At 40.4% G+C, this 17,022-nt stretch overlaps 1 protein-coding gene across 1 annotated transcript in view; it reads right to left on the bottom strand.

The window, feature by feature from the left end:
- Window positions 1-11,238: 11,238 nt before the first annotated feature.
- ccnyl1 (cyclin Y-like 1) overlaps window positions 11,239-17,022 on the bottom strand; it is a 71,928-nt gene continuing 66,144 nt past the window's right edge. Inside the window, exons 9-10 of the mRNA XM_078551545.1 lie at window positions 15,769-15,931; window positions 11,239-13,609 (exon numbers count right to left, since the gene is read on the bottom strand). Of these exons, the coding sequence (XP_078407671.1) occupies window positions 13,493-13,609; window positions 15,769-15,931 (280 nt within the window). The 3' untranslated portion in view covers window positions 11,239-13,492. The remainder of the gene's footprint in view (window positions 13,610-15,768; window positions 15,932-17,022) is intronic.

The raw sequence follows: 17,022 nt of genomic DNA on the forward strand, positions 1-17,022 counted from the left end.
CAGAGGTCAAGGGGTTGGAAGGTGCTGTTGTAGAGGTCTTGATGAATTTCTGCAGAGCATCTTGTAAATGGTATACACTGCTGCCACTGTGAGTCAGTGGTAGGGGGAATGAATGCATAAGGATGTCGATCAAAAAGGATGCTTTGCCCTGAGGTTTTTTGAACGTTGTGGAGCTGCAAACGTCTAGGCAAATGGAGAGTATTCCTCATTTGTACCTTGTAAACAGTGATAAGGATTTGTGGAGTCAGGAGATGAAAAACTCGCTGCAAAATTCCCAGCCTCTGACTTGCTTTTGTGTTCAAAGTATTACATGCCTGATCCAGTTAAGTTTCAGGTCAATGCTGACTGCCAGGATGACGATGGTGGGGGAATCGAGCAATGGTAATGCCGTTGAAAGTCAAGGGGAGATGGTTAGACTCTCTCTTGTTGGAGATGATCATTACTTAACACTTGTGTGGTGCAATTCTAATTTTTCACTTATCAGCCCAAGCCTGAATGTTGTAAGAATTTTGCTGCACGTGGGCAAGGATTGCTTCATTATCTAAGGAGTTAGAAATAGAACTGAAAACTGTACAATTGTCAGCAAACATACTCACCTCTGATCGTATGATGAAGGGCAGTTCATTGCTATAGGAGCTGAAGATGGTTGGACCTAAGACACTGCCTCAAGTAACTCTTGCAGCGATGTCCTGGGACTGACCAACAACCACAAATCACCTTCCTTTGTGCTAGGTATGACTCCAGCCAGTGGAGAGTTTTCCCTGATTCCCGTTAACTTCAATTTAGCTGTTAGCTGTGGAGAAGGCACTTGAATCTATCATTAAAGTACTTGGTCAATCCATCCCTCAATAAATATGGACTGATCAGAGAAAGCCAATACAGCTCTGTTAAGGGCAAGTTATGTCTAATTTAGTTGAATTTTTTTAGGAACACATTAATAAAGTGGATAAGGGTCAATAGATATTATCTATATGAACTCCTAGAAGACATTCAATATCAGCAATTGTTAGCAAAAATGACAGTGCATGGAATCAGAGGTAGCCTTTTAGCTTGGATTAGAAATAGGAGGCAGACTAGGGATAAAGGGTACATACTCTTAATTGTGGCAATGTGACAAGTGGTGTCCCTCAGCTTTTCAATGATTTGGATGGAGGAATTGAGTTTTACACCCAAGTTTGCAGAGGACACTAAATGAAGAGGGACAGTAAGTTATGCAGATGGGAGAAAGAAGTTGCAAAGGGACATAGATTATTGTGGATCTTCTCACACATTTTCTTTTCCTTTGGGGAAATAGTGGGGAAGTGCTGGAAAGATTAGCAGGCTGATTTTCAACCTATTTGAACCACATCACACTCTTTCCATGGCCACAAATCCAAGAGCAGGACTTGAACCTGGAGTTTCTGGCTCAGAGGCAGAGGTGCTATCCACTGAGCCACAAGACCTCCTGCTTTTGATTAAATCAGTGGACACAAATATGATAGATAGTTAAATGTGGGTAAGTGCAAGGTCATCCATTTGAGACCCAAAAAAGATAAACAGGAGGTTTTTTTTTAAATGAGAAACTAAGGACTGTAAAAGTGTAAAGAGATTTGTGAGTCCTAATACACAAGTCATGAAAAGTAGACTATTATATAAAGCAATCAAAAAGGCTAATGGAATGTTATCTTTTATCACAAGAAGGTTGAAATAAAAAGGTTTCAAATGTATGCTTCAGTTGTACAGAGTCTTGGTCTGATCCCATCTGGAGTACTGCGTTCAGTTTTGGGTACTGCACTTCAAGAAGAATATAGTAATCTTGGAGGGGATCCAGCAGAAATAAACTAGGGTGTAGTTATGAGGTTATGTTGCATAAACTTTACTTGTATCCCCTTGGAGATTTGAGAAGTGATCTGGTTAAGATGTTAAAAAGGTTAAAATGATTTGATAGAAGAGATAAAGGAAAAAAAGTGATAGGGAAATAAAAAATAATGACACAATCTTAAGTCCACAGCTAGCCTATGCAGCAGCAAAATTGGAAGCATTTTGTGACGTTGAGGGTATTAGAAATTTTCTTGTCAAAGAATGGTGAATGCTGGGGACAACTGAAGCTATCAAGATTGAGATAGACAGGAAAATGGGGAGTTGAGGTACAGTTCAGTCAACAGTCATGATCTAATGGAATGGCAGAGCAGCCCCATTCCTGTTCCTGCCTTCCGGAGACCATGACAAACTACTGTTTTACTTCTGCATTGTAGTACAATTAGTACTGAAATTTTGTGAAGTACATCAGATTTGAATAATAACTTCACAAGGGAAAAAACATTGTCCATCTTGGGCATCTTAAGAATTCAAATGAATGACCTCAAGACATTGAATGAATCATATTTATTAGTTTTCAAAAAAAAAAATTCCAAACAAGTATGAACAGGATAAGAGCTGATGATGTGCATTTTTCACCTCAAAACAATCAAAGTTCTTTCCCACCCTCTCCAATGGGTAGTCCAGCCACCAGCGGAATAAAGACTGAAAGTGCTGGCAATGCGCAGCATCTGAAAAGCAAGTAAATGTTTTGGGTGGTCTTTCAGACACTGGCAAGCCTGCCATGTGTAGCCTGCATTCCCTCACTTTAAATTGCCAGCATTCACTTTTTGTCCCTCTCTTCCCTCCTACACTTACAGAAAGATCAAACTGTCCCTTTGGTGGCTTTTCAAGCACATTCAGGTTGGAAATGCATCAGCAGCTTTTTCTCATGAAGGTCCCTCGCGGAGCAATTTGCTCCAGAGTTTGTTTTGATCAGGATATAGGTTTATTCCTTTGTTTGTTGGTTTGGCGATGGAAGCACCTCTATCAAGTTGAAATCAACAGCAAAACAAATCATATTGCAGCTGCACATTGCCACGTTGTTCTTAACCATGAACAAGGAAAATTTGGGAGATATAACTGTAATGCCAATTTGCAATTAAGTTTCTCTTCCAGACTAGCTGGCTGTGGAACCAGAATGTTGAGCACAGAGTTTTGATCATTAAAAGAAATCTCATACTAAGGGCCACTGGTTTAAGACTGGAGTTTTTTTAAAATGGTAAACAAATACTTTACCGAGCATTCAAAAGGCAGCATAGTAGGACAACCAGTGCAATTCTGTATCCATCCTTGTGAATACTGCGCCATCATATTATAAAAGAGCAAAAGGTTTCATTTGCATCAGAAAGCTCAAATGCACACACACAACCAACATTTTCTCTGTAACAAGGTTTCCAGAAATGTTCAAGGGTGGTGGGAAATGCTTAGCAAAGAAGTATTGAGTAATAAAATGCAGAGTTGGTGCTTATTAGTGTCACTCCATTCAACCTCAAAAAATGAGGGCCCATGTTCCTTAGGGAGCTTTATTCTGCTGAATTGACACATCTCTATGCGAGGTACCTGCATTCACCCCACAGTATCACAATGTCACGCCATTGGAAAAAAACTGTACATAAAGCATAAGGTTCCAAGTTTGCTTCTCAATAATACCTTTTCCCGTCAATGTTTTTCTTTGCCCTGCATGAAGGTGTTAACCCCACTGTTGGGAGTAGCTCCACCAATGGCAGTCGCCGTCCAGTACCTTCCTCAAGTGGCCATCACTCAGGTATGAGCCTTAACAACGCTAGTAAACCATCAACTGCAGAAGATATTGCAGCTGAGCTAAGTAAGTTCCCATCTGACATACATACACACCCCACCATTCCCAGCAATGGCTGCAGGTTAGCAATTAGAGGAAATCCTGCCCGATTTTTCCCTGCTCCAACCAAGGGCTTAATAGCCATTTTAAAGCATATAGCAACATGGGGCAATTACAAGTGTGTAAATACCTCCCTTTACAACATTCAACATTATGGGGCAAAATCAGATAAATACAAATCTTCCTTAAATATGCAAAGCAAAATTAAAAACATTTTCATTCACAATTTATCTTGGTAATACTGATTTAGTAAATGACTATTATTTAAGCTGTTCACAGCTTTATTTTCCTCTCTTCTTTCCATCAACTTCTCCATATTAGTAGCAGACCCTGGGGTGTTACAAGATTTACCATTTCCAAAACCACTCCATTCTTTCTACAAAAATGTTTAATTATAAAGCTTTTGTTTAAAACTATCTTTTATAAAAATTGTTCTTGCATTAGTTACAAACCATAATTTGCAAGTATATATTATTCTACCATTACTTTATATATATATATCATAAAAAACATATGTATATATTATTTTTTAAGTCACACATAGGTACAGAAATTCTACTTGAAATGCAGCAGGTATCAACCAAGATTTCACAAGAGTTGATCAGATTGAGTTACGGCAGCAGCATTCAACCAGTTTGGTTCAGGATGCAGTGGTTTGCACCCCTTTTCTGTTACCTACACTTGCCCTCTCCACAGCTCACCCGCCATCTGTAGGAATAAAAAATTAATTCTGGTAGCAGATGGGGTTGCCAATCCTCAGGTTTGCCCTGGAGTCTCTAATCTGACCACTGATGAGAGCAAAAGCCCAGGAGAAAAGGCATAGGTGCTTCAAAATTGTCTGCTTTCTAAAATGTTCTTATAAGCTTTTGCTTATTAATTATATAAATATTGCAGATGGGAAGAATGGCTGTTTGACAGGGCAAGGCAGAAGAGTTTGTGATGAAACCTCCAGGAACATATCCAACTAGAGTTGGGAACTCTAGCTGCACACCTTTCCTAAAAGCAGGCTCTGATATCAAGTGACTAAACAAAGAATAACTTTAGAATGGCTGGCAGTGGCCATTTTGGTGCAACAATCGAAGATGTAAATTGGATTTGCTCCATTTTATGGTTAGTCAGATGTGCCAGTTACAGACTTCTCTTAACACTACAAAAAACCCTCATGCAGTTTCTCTAGCACATTTTAGGATCTTTAAGTGACTGTGGAATCAATGCATCCTCCTGTAAATGCTGTGTTGGGAACATCTACCACTGGGAAACGTAGTTAAATATCCCAGGGAAATTTAAAATATCAAAAGTAACAAAGGAGCATATGAAGAGAACAGTTGGACCACGTTGAAAGGTATGATGGGACTTAGGAGGGTTCATGTTTATTTTGAATATCTTCTGTCTACGCCCCCTTCCCCCCCCACCACCCCCTCCCATTACTGGAGGAGGCATACAGATCAATTGCTTTACCAGCACCAATGATAAAACCAGCAGATCCATTTATTAGGAAAAGATGGCTCTGAAGATGAGGAACTTGCCATGATTGTTTTCAACCAAAATAACAGCTGAAAACTGAGGGCAAATCTATATGGCAACCAGTTTGTGAGCTGGCACAGTGAGAAGAGATACACACCATGAATGAAGTAGGTCAATGAATATGTTGGACTCTTAAATTGTTTAAGAATGTTATGATTGTGAAAAGACTGAAAGGATTATTAACGCACAACCATCCATCAAAAAAATCTCCAAAATGCTAACAGTGTTGATAAGATTCGGTCATTTTTTCAATTGGTTCTTAATCAGTACTATTTTTTGCGGATTTGTGATCACTTGGCTTGATCTTTCATTTCGGCAACTGTTTGTTTTGCTGGTGTACGCCAGTAAACAATGAACATGCACAAGGATTCAATAGGTCAGTATTACACCTGCACTGGTCCAACAAGCCATCCATGGACTGGTAGAAAAAGGCTTCAAAAGTCTGTGGACACTCTCGAACACACCGACACATGCAGGGAGAAATGACCTCAAGCTATGCCACCAGTGCAGGCACCTGGAAAGGGATCCAACAGTTTATCATTGGAACAAAGGAAATTAAATAGTTACCCAAGGCCTACTCTCACGTACCTTTCAACAGCTGACTTGACCAGCCTGGGAACAATGTTTAAACACAAAAATTCCTAGACATTGTCTGAATACCTGTGCATATTAGTGGGTGGTTATGAGTTTATCCAGTACACAAGGAGGCTTTTCAGCCCATCTTGCCTGTGAAGGTTCTTGCCTACTTTGTCCCACTCCCCAGCTATTTCACCATGGCCCTGCAATTTTCATTCCTTCAATTTATTCAGTTACTATTCAATCTGCTTCTACCAGCCTTTCAGGCACTGCATTCCAGATCATAACAACGTATTTATAATTGTTCTTATAAAATCTGTATTAAAATGGCCATTAAACAGTGCAGGGTCCAAAGGCTGATCATATTCTGACAATGGACCGATCCACTTTGGTGTAAAGGAGGGATGTTGCTGTCTGAATGTTTAGTGTTACATCTAGATAAGCATTACAGTATTCTGACATACTGGAGGTAGACTGGGTGTGTAAACCAAGACAAAACCTGACTGTTCCCTGTACCTTTTCTTGTGTGCTTACTAGCATAAAATTAAAGAGCATATATAAAATGCAAAGCAAAAAAAGTAGCAGCTTCCTGTAGTTTGAACCAACTAGATTCAGAGGGTAACTGGAAAGAGTTTCCATCGTGGAGTGGTTAGACAACGCAAAAAGGAAACATTGATGAGAGAAGTATTTGGGTGAAGGAAAGACTCATATTGATGAAAGCAGAGGTGTCTTTAAAACACATGCCAGATCACAAGGCGTAAGTATCATTCAGTTGGCAGAAACACCCTTCAATAAGCAATCTAGGGCGGTAAGAGGGTAAGCAAGTTAGCATTCCAGCATTTTGCAAAGAATTATTGGTGTTGGAAACTCAGATTGTACTCAAGTTTTGGAAAATCAAAAAGTTAATTCTGCAGATCAGATCAAACAGGTCAGAGTGTTCAAATTTTCTTTACTGAACAAAAAAAGATGGCATCAAATGTTGGATGTTTTCAATCAGAAACAGAAATGAAGGTGATGGAAAGGAAAAATGAACTTTGGGGAGAAGGCAGAGAGGGGAGAGATGAGACGAGGGCAAAGTGATATTAAAACAGTAATATCACTGCTGGGTGTGCAAAGGTCATAAGGTTGACTGCAGATTTTCATCTCAGTATAATAAAGCAGTTATTCTAAAAAACCCAAGGCAATGCATCACATACTGCATATACATCAACACTTGTCAATTCCAAGTGTTAAAATGGGAAGCATTTTAAAATGTATTATAAGGAAAATGTATCTTATAGGCAACTGTTATAAAACAATAAATATTTATTCCAATTTCACTGCAACTTCTTGTGAGCAAAATTCTTGTAGCTTGTGTGGTCAGTTCAGTTCACAGGGAATGCTCATGGTGGTAAATCATCATTGTTCGCATGCAACCATTACACTCCATGCCTCCATTTTATATAGTTCAAAAACCTGTATTTTGCCCATTAGGGTTGCCAACTGTCCAGGATGGCCTGGAGTCTCCAGGAATTTAAGATCAATCTTCAGGGTACCGCTGTATCCAACCCTGGAGAAAAATCATGACATTTAAAAAGATTGGGGTTTTTTTTTGTCATTTTCTTTGAACAGTTCACTTTAGCAGATATAAAAATATTGAAAATGGGAAATAAAGGCCATTTGGCTGACAGTCAAGCATCATCCAATTGGGTAATGAGTCTTTTTGCTTTCCAATTGGCGTAAGGAGGTGGTACATCACAAGGATGGATGTGTTGGCTGATTAATTGCTGGAGCTTGGGGGCAAGTCATGTGACGAAATCTCCAGGAATAGATTTAATCACAGTTGGCAACCCGATTTGGTATGCTTGTAAATTCTAGCATAATCAGCATAAGAGGATATTTGAAAAGATACAATCTGTCCGTGGGCATTTCCCCACCACCCTATTCCAATTTCCTAATAGGCAAAGGCGTGGTTGATGTTTATTGAGCCATAATGTAAACCTGAAGGTCCTGAATTAGATTCTCAGTCTGTGCCGTTTCTCCTTCAGGGTTTTCAATCTTCCGGGATGGTCTCTGAGCAGCCCATGAGAAAAGTTATAAGGGCATTAGAAATTAGAAAAAAAAATTTAACACTTGTTAATTATAAAAATATTGGAAAAATGCTGTTTGAGTAACAGTCAGGAATCATCTAATTAGGTAAAAAGGTTTTCGCTTTTCAACTGGTGTATCATGACGATGGGTTGAGCATGCTGGGTGACCAATGGTAGGAATGTATGGGTTGGGGCAGTTGGAGGTCATGCAATGTCACCTCCAAGAATACGTACAAAGTTGGCAATTCTATTTGCACTGGTGCACTTCAATTAGCCACAGAATCCCTCGAGTGAGTGAACAGATAAGACTTTCTGCCCCCCAGTTGTTATTGGTAACTTGTACTGGAAAGGGCACAGGTGTGGACACTGGTTGACACCAGAATCGGGGACTCAGCTGCAATATCCCCAAAGGGCAACTACTCAGTGTTAAGACTCATGCATGGTGAATGGGCAGTCGGGCGAGGCACTGAAGGGGCAGTCACTGCCCATGAAAAAAAAATGACCTCTTGGAAAAGTCCTCTTCCTGAAAAGATATGGGTATATCTGACTAACCCCCATTTAATTTTAAAATCTAGCAGGTACCAATGAAACATGTTGCCTTCCACAAACACCTAGCTTCACTATTCTAGCTTGCTGCTCATGAAGGGAAGAGATACAAAAGTAAAGGGAGATTTTGAACCAAACTAAAAATGACAACTATTCTATTTATGCACACATTCTACATTATGCAAAAAGCTTATTGCATTTTAATATGGTGGCACTCTTAAGCCTTTCATGAAGCCAGCAGAAAATACCCCACTGATAACAGGTTCAAACATAGTGCACCATACACATTGTAGAGAACAAGACGTATGTTGGATCCTACCAGTAGAAAGGAATGTTGTGTGCAGATTTTATTTATTAATAAATCTGCTCGCTTTTTCATATATAACTATTTTTAAAATAATCTATTAGTGTACAAGGATCAATGCAGACACCAAAGGATTAACTCTCCTGCAGGTTATGCCCACTGGGGGTCCTACATTAGGACACAGGTATGAACATTAATAGAGCTGTGACATTCGTTTCCCCACCAAAGCAGCATGGAAGGAAGGAAGCTGTTAAGTGTGTACCTCAATAAGTTGTTGGTTCAGCTTGCACTATTATAAATTACTGGAAGGAACAGAGAAGGTAAATATTCTCAGTGTTAGCCAACACTCCAGTTTGGCTGTTTTAATTGTCAGACTAGTTACTACTCTTTTTTGGAATGGGGAGTAGAATGATTCATCCCAAGATGGGTTGGAATTTGCAGTAAAAATCCCGCTAATATTTTTCACCGGTTAGAAAATCAAACTTGAAATTCACAGAAAACGTTTCCACTGTTCAAACTACAAGCACAGACACACAAAGTATTATCAATCTCAAGACTTTCCAGTTGTTCTCAGCCTCTCCACATGCCCCTTTTCCTTTAAGGTGCTCCTTAAAACCTATTTCTCACCTGTTCCAATACCTCGTGGCTTGGTATCAAATTTGGTCTGATAATGTTACTGTGAAATACCTTGGGAAATTTTACTATGCTAAAGGCATTATATAAATGCAAACTGTTTTTGGCTGTTACCACAATCTTCCTGAAACCTCCTAAAAGATGCTGATAAAGCAAATGATAGTGAATAAGTCCATGAAGGCTTCGTTTAAGCACAATCAGCATGTGATAGCAGAGTCTAAACCTCACCTATTACAGAGAGCATGTGTTGAATTGGCCAAGGAGAGCCAAATTGTCAGGCATTTTCAGTTGCTTGCAAGTAGATGGTTTGGTGGGGAATTTTCCTGAACCTTCAGCATTTGCTTTTTGACATACAGCCCCATTGCAGGCTGTTCTTCAAACACAGCAGAAACGTGTCAAGTACCACACACTAACTGTTCCAATATCACCTCATGCTGTTGGGATTTGGTCCTCCCATTCCTGTGAATGAAATAGGAAAGCTTGGGAGTAGTCCTGTCTCCATGGTAAAGATCTCCCTAGAGTTAGAATGGTTGTTCATCATTAATTCAGCCCTCGTTTGCACTGCTTCAACCAAAACTACTGGCACTTGTTAGTCCACATGCCACAAAGGTTGCTCAATGGTGAAGGTGGGAGAAAGGACACTTTGGTTATCCTATTGGGTATCCTACTCAGATGTGTCGACCAGTTCCTTGCACAACAGTGTCATACTTAGTGACAGCAATCTGCCCAAGAGCACTGCATTCCTGCAACTCCTATGCTTCAACAGGTACTCAGGGAACCTAATGTTCATTCATTCAGCAAGGCTGCAAAGTGCATCACCTTCAGTTCAGCTACACATGCTGCAGTAATATCCAGGCTGTACATTATTCACTGTTAATTGAAGTAAATCAATGTATTCTCCCCGCTACCCTATGCATATCTGTTTTGTTTAATTGCTACCTTTGAAGTTGTCGGCTTAATTAGTTGAAGGAATTTTTCTATAGACAACAGTTTTATTCACAGACCAGGAGAAAATGAAATCTTCACAATCGACAGCCATCATTAATTTCAGCTGACTCGGCCTTTTGCTTCTTTGAACGCACCAATCAGCATCTACTTTCACCTCCCCCATGCCTTCACAAGTGAAACACCCAGTTGGATTTGTACATTCAAAAAAAAGGGCAACCTTTTTAGTTTGCAAATGTGCTCTGGACAACCTCCTCCCATCGTGATGTTAGAAGGGCAGATACACTTCACTCCCTCTTGAATTAAATGCTTGTTTTCTGGACTCTGCTGAAGAGCTGTTTCACAGAGAATTACACTTCAAACAGGAAGGAATAGTGTTGGTACTTCACGTTGAAAGTACAATTTTTCCACCTGAACACTTGCTTGCTCTTTTACATTGGCTGATTTGCGTATGCAAATCTTCACTGCTTCTTCCTCACATTTTAAAGGAACAATGAAGATTGAAATGTCTTTGTGGAAGTTTTTTTATTTTAATAAGATTTCCTGTTTAGTTTAAAGATGGAAAGAAAGCATTTCAACTCTGTCTTACGTCTCACTGGGCCAAAGGAAGAAAGGGTTTAGACTGTTGTTTGGTCTGTTTCATTACCTTCTGTTGCTGTTTTTCAGATCCTGCTTATGAAAGAAGCGCTGTTTGCTTAAGGGCTTATTTATTTTTTATTTTATAAAAAAAGTTAAGCACCATAAAGCCGCGCACTGTATGAACTAACCTGTACAAACTAGGGGCGGGGGAGTGGGGGTGGAAGGAGAAGGAATGGTGAAAGCCGTCAATAAAACTCAAGCCTAGTTTCAAAAGTTTATTACCAGGACCTCTGGTTTATGATGAACAAACAACTCAAATTTGTTTATTTTTTTTTGATTAAACGGGGTTCAGAGATTTTTTAAAAAAAAAAACTACATTTCGACGACTTTGTTTTACGAATCTGCCTGTACCTTATCACTCCTCAAAAACTGCTACCACCTCATGACATAGCTGGGAGAAATCCTAGATGCCGCCCATTTTAGTGGTTGAGAAAAGTATGAAATTCACTCACACAGCGATGGAACAAAATGAAAATAAATCAAAACGTTTGTTATTTGAGGTGAAAAAATAACTGTAAGCAGAGCTAAAAATTGGTTCCTCTTGGTTAAATGAGACAGACAAGTTACAGTGGCCATAGAGGTTTACTTCTGCCATGTGTCAGGAGTGTACCAATTACGGGACTATACAGTCTGGCTGAAAGAGGTCATGTTTCTATAGTAAACTGTCAAAGAGTTTTCAGTAGAAACAGAAGTTGATAGAGTTCTTTACAGTTGTGAAAGAGTTTGACGTAGAGAAGATGTTTCCATTTATGGGGGATCCCAGAACTAGGGACCATAAATACAAGATTGCATCTGATAGGGAATTTAGGAGAACATTTTTCATCCAAGAGTGAGTAGAATGTGGAAATCCCTATCTCTGACATGACTAGCATAGATGCATTTAAGGGAAGTTAGATATGTACATAAGGGAGGAAGGAATGAAGAATATGTTTTTCAGGTGAACTGAAGTAGGGTGGAGGACAGATACAGAACAGCACAGACCTGCTAGGCCAAATGGCCTGTTTCTATCCTGTAAAATACTACATAGTTTGCTTACAAGCAGTCAAACCTTGTGGTTAGGGTCATGTATCTGCCCAGAGAATGAGGCAATGTCACAAATCAAGAGTACAATTTGATGACTGGCAGGACCCTTAAGTGGAGTGAGAACACTGGAGTGGGTACTTACAACAGCTGAGCGAGCCAGATGTGAGGCTGGCAACCCCCAGCACTCAGACACTCCATCAGGCTTGCCTTCTCTTCAGGCTCACCGCCCTTCCTGCCAACCACCACTCCACCCCAACCCAAGACAGCCCCCAATAACTTTGTCAGATCAGCCTAGAACAAAAAAAAAATTAAAAATACTGCAGTTTAAAACTCAATAGTTTCTTTGGGACCTCCTCTCCTGCACTGTAGACTGGTAGTACAGTTTTATTTCAGGCTTATTACACAGTAAGAGCCTTATATCTGAGGTAACACTGTCATCTTCAAGATGATAAGTCTGAATTGATGGACACATCAACATGACGTCTTCGACCTGAAATGTTAATTCTGTTTTCCTCTACACAAATGCTGCTTGGCCTGCCGAGTGTTTCTAGTATTTTTATATTTTATTTCAGATTTCCAGCATTCTCAATAACTTGTTTTCAGACACACCTATTGTGTTGGGAGTGCAAGCTTGCAACTAAGAGACGTATGTGCAGGCATACATCACAGTTCAGTTGCGCAGACCCTAAGCTCTGGAATTCCCACCCTAAACCTCGCCACTCATCTACCCTCCTTTAAAACTCTCCTTGAAAGCTAACTCTTTGAACAAGCTTTTTGGTCACCTGTCCTAATATCGCAGGTGGTTCGATGTCGAATTCTGTTTGAAAATGCTCCGCTGAAGTGCCTTGAGGCATTTTACCACATTAACGGTGCCAAGTGAATGCAGGTTGTCATATACCTGCCCAGCCTATTAGGAAATGATGTAGATAAAGCTCAAACATTGAGGTGGAAAAGGATATTTACTGGGATGGATGGTGGGGGCAAAAGAGAAATCTCTCCTAGCTTTAAAGTCTGCATCACAGAATTATCTGTGAATACACGCTGGTTAAGTCCATCCTATGGCTAAAAGAAATCTTTACACACAGAGAGCTTTCGTGTTTGTTAAACTCGCACAGTGCACATGGTCAGTAATTCGCCCCTATTCTGACGCCGTTTATTCTCCCATTGGCTGCCATTGTCCCAACCTACCTGTAGAGTCCACTCGACATGATTTCAATTTGTTTTGGATGTTATTCTTAAAATTAGAACAAATTAAAATAAAAGCTTGAGGAACTTCTCAAGGCCTACACAGTAAGCATAAAAATCTCCACACTGCAGGTTGCATACTGCTGTGTCAGTGTAGTGTCAAAATTTTTTTTCCTCCCTTCTCCTAAAAGGGCTTTGAAGCCAGGCGTCAACATTTAATGTAAATCTCTTAAATGTGCTCTTTAGTGCCAAGAGCTGCGACTTGGGATTCAGCTGTAGAAGGATTCAGTCACCCAACTGGAAGACTGTCTCTGCTGGTGCAATACATGCCGATGAGATAAAGTCTCCTGCCTAGGAGAGGATGGCATTAGAACGACTAATTCCTATCAAATTGCCAGCGCTGAGTGATCGCCTTATAGCAGCTTTGCTCATGTCTTTGTATTTGTCCTCACACAGCCTGGAGATTGCCTGGAGGGGGAAAAAAAGGAATTATTGCCCAGTCCTTATTTTTTCTTAACCTCATTTAGTATTCTCCCTTTTTCACAATCTACATTTTTAAGCCCTCTTCTTCCTTCATATCTCCCCACACCATGCAATATCTGTCACCCAACAAGGCAAGCAGTTAACACAGCCATGAACCCTGCCATTGGAATGATTTATTGGTCATTGGTGCACTTAATGGCTGCTTGGAGTTCCGGTTAAGTCTGCAAATGTCCCCTCGCCACCCATCTTTGGAGAACAGGAAATTCCAAATTGGGATGTGCCAATCATCACAACAGTTTACAGAATGTTGCAAAACAACTTCTCATTGCCCACCGCCCCCCCCACCCCTTCCATGCCCACCTTTCCTGGAGGCATAGTTTCCAAGCCAGATGCTTCCCCATGCAATTAGGTGCCTCTGGTGGAAGATGAAGCCACTTACTCATCATATGGTCACTTTCAATAAGTAAATCATCAAAATTATATATTCTCCTTTTGCAAAAGTTGATTATCATTTTTAAGAAGATTTGCTGATGGGCAGAGGAATGACAGAAGAGAAAGGAATAAGAAAGACAACAAGGGATAACATCGTTTGGTACTGTAATATGCCTCTCAGTGCCCAGTTACGAACCTAGGGATATGCAGCCTCTCGAATCTGATCCACTATTCAATTAGGTCATGGCTGATCTGTATCTTAACATAATTCACCCATCTTGGTTCTGTACTGATAATGCCCTTACCTAATTAGAAATATATCAAACTCAGTTTTGAAATTTTTAATCTGTCTTGCCCCCAAATCAACAGCTGTTTTTGGAATCAGAGCTCTAGATTTCCGTTCTCCTTTGTGAGAAGTGCTTCCTGATATCACTCCTGAATAGCCCAGCTCTTATTTTAAAGTTGTGTCCCCTTGTTCTGGACTCCCCCACCAGAGGAAACAGTTTCTCTCTGTTTACACCATCACTCCTTTAATCACCTTTAATATCTCAAGTAGATCACTTTTTACTTTCATACGTTTTCCAACTGGGGTCCCTGAGGTCACATGCACTTCTTGATGTTTTTATTGACTTACTAATGTTATTTCTCACTTTGCACACTATTAACAAAGAGAAAGACAAGACCCCAAGTCCTACAGACCATATAACACCTTAATGAACTGTTAACCCAACTAAGCCTCATGGGCCATCAAATTATTCTTATCCCAAAGTGCATGACATTTCTAACGTGCACACAATATACTGACTGCCCTGATGGACCAATAGAAACCTCTGTACTGCAGCAGGACAAGGAAAAAAGTTACTCTGCAAGGATAGCGCCTTTCAAATTTGGAGAGTTGATCAACTCTGCAAACCGAGAACCAATGTAGGTCAGTGAGCAAAGCATGATGGCTGAATGGGACTTGGTGCAAGTTAGGGTCGAGAGGGTGCAATGTGAAAGACCAAGCAGGAGTGCATGGTGGTCACCAGGAGTGTGTTGTTAATTAAGGAGGCAAGTGGGAGGACGCATTTGATAAATTGTGGAAAATCACTGAATTAGTAAAGGCATGGAGCATATTGCTAGCCAACCATTACGTCTTGGAGGTAAGGAATGACACAAGTGTGAGTAAATTTAGGAGCAGCCCAAGATTCTCTGTATGCTTCCATTATATACTCTGTAGGTCACAGACACAATGGCAGCTTCCTGTAAGGCAAGCCTGTTTGCCGGTTTGCCAACCACATTGGTAGCACTCCTCTGAGCAGGCAACTTATGAGTTTAGAGACTTGAGCACGTAATCTAGACCGAAACTTCAGTGCTGTACTGGGGCAAGAGCTGCCTTTTGGATGAACTTTTAAACCGAGGCTCTTTCAGCCTTCTCAAGTGGATGTAAAGGATCCCATGACAATTTTCAACTAGCAGTTGGGTTCTTCCAGTGTACTGGCCCACATTTAATCCTCAGCCAAGATCAGAAAAAAAGCAGATTATCCAATAATTTACCTCAGTGCAGTTTGTGGGATCTTGCTATGTGCAGATTGGGTGCTACATTGCTCTACATTTCAACAATGTCATACTTCAGAAGTATTTAATTGAATATAAAGCACTTTGGAACATTCTGAGGTTGCAATAGGCGCTGTATAAATACAAGTTTGTATGTTCTTTTGAACAGTCATTACCTCTAGTTTCTGTGCTCGCTCTTTGCTGAGCGGCTCCAAGGGGAAATTCATATTGTTGTCATCTGCCAGAGAGCGCAGATCAAAGTAATATTTGGCGTAAACACTAGCAGGAACATTAATGTTAAACTGTAGCAGCTCTAGGAACTGTCTCTCCATCTCATTCCTGTAGGGAAAGAAAGCACCATGAGAACCTTTCAAGAAAGAAAAATACCTGATTAATAGAGACTGAAGATAATTAACGAGAAGCCTAATCAGAAGTGTAATTGACTTCAACAGAAACCTTGGAACGTGCAGAAAAATAAGCAGCGGCCAAAAGCCAGACCGTTGTGTAGTATCTTAGGACCCATTACAACTCTCAACATTGTTTGTGAATCTATTTGCACATTTTCATGCTTCAGAAGCATCTAGCTCCAAAAGTTGTACATTCTCACTTGGCAAGCAGCCTGCTGACAGTCAACGTCTAAGACTTGCAGGTGAAAAATAGTCATTTAGGTGAGGTACCAGAGGATGGTTACTGCCTGTGGAATTGTGCCTCAGCACAAATCTCTGTCCTCGGGAAAGGAAGGGAGAGTAGAGAAATGTGTTTTGCCTACCAGATAATGCTATGTTAACAGTAAAATTTGGATTTCAACCAAGTGTTTCTCTTTCCCGCAACTGCGGATCCTGTTACCAGTTGTCAACACATTATTAAAACAATCACCACCACCTAATAAGGGACAAAATTAGAGCTGGGCTATTCAGGGGTGTTGCCAGGGGGCATGTCTTCAGCTAAAGGGTATAGGAAATCTAGAACACACCCCACTAAAAAGCTGTGCGGCTGAAGTTGGTCAATTGAAAATGTCAAAACTGGGGTTGGTAGATTTTTGTTAGGTAAGGGTGTTAAGGGATACGGAATCAAGGCAGGTAAATAGAGTTAAGATACAGATCAGCCATGATCTGACTGGCAGGCTCAAGGAACTGCATGTTCTACTCCTGTTCCCATATTCCTAACGTAAACACAAGCCGTCAGATCCAATTATTAAACATTATTAGACATTCTTACGCCGTATCATGAGGCACTCGGACTTGGCCCTGTCTTTTCAGTTCCACTCCCAAGGGAGCCAAATAAATCCACAAAAACACAAGCCTGTGAATGTGGCTTTGACTTAAGGCCGTGTATTTAACCTGGAAATCTGCAGTTAGCCGATGTGTTTGCACTCCAGGCTTCTGAATTATAAAGCAGAGTTCAGTGGATATATAGAGACCACGTTCTGT

Source organism: Cetorhinus maximus, chromosome 11, assembly GCF_964194155.1.
Source record: "Cetorhinus maximus chromosome 11, sCetMax3.hap1.1, whole genome shotgun sequence".
Taxonomy (NCBI): Eukaryota; Metazoa; Chordata; class Chondrichthyes; order Lamniformes; family Cetorhinidae; genus Cetorhinus; species Cetorhinus maximus.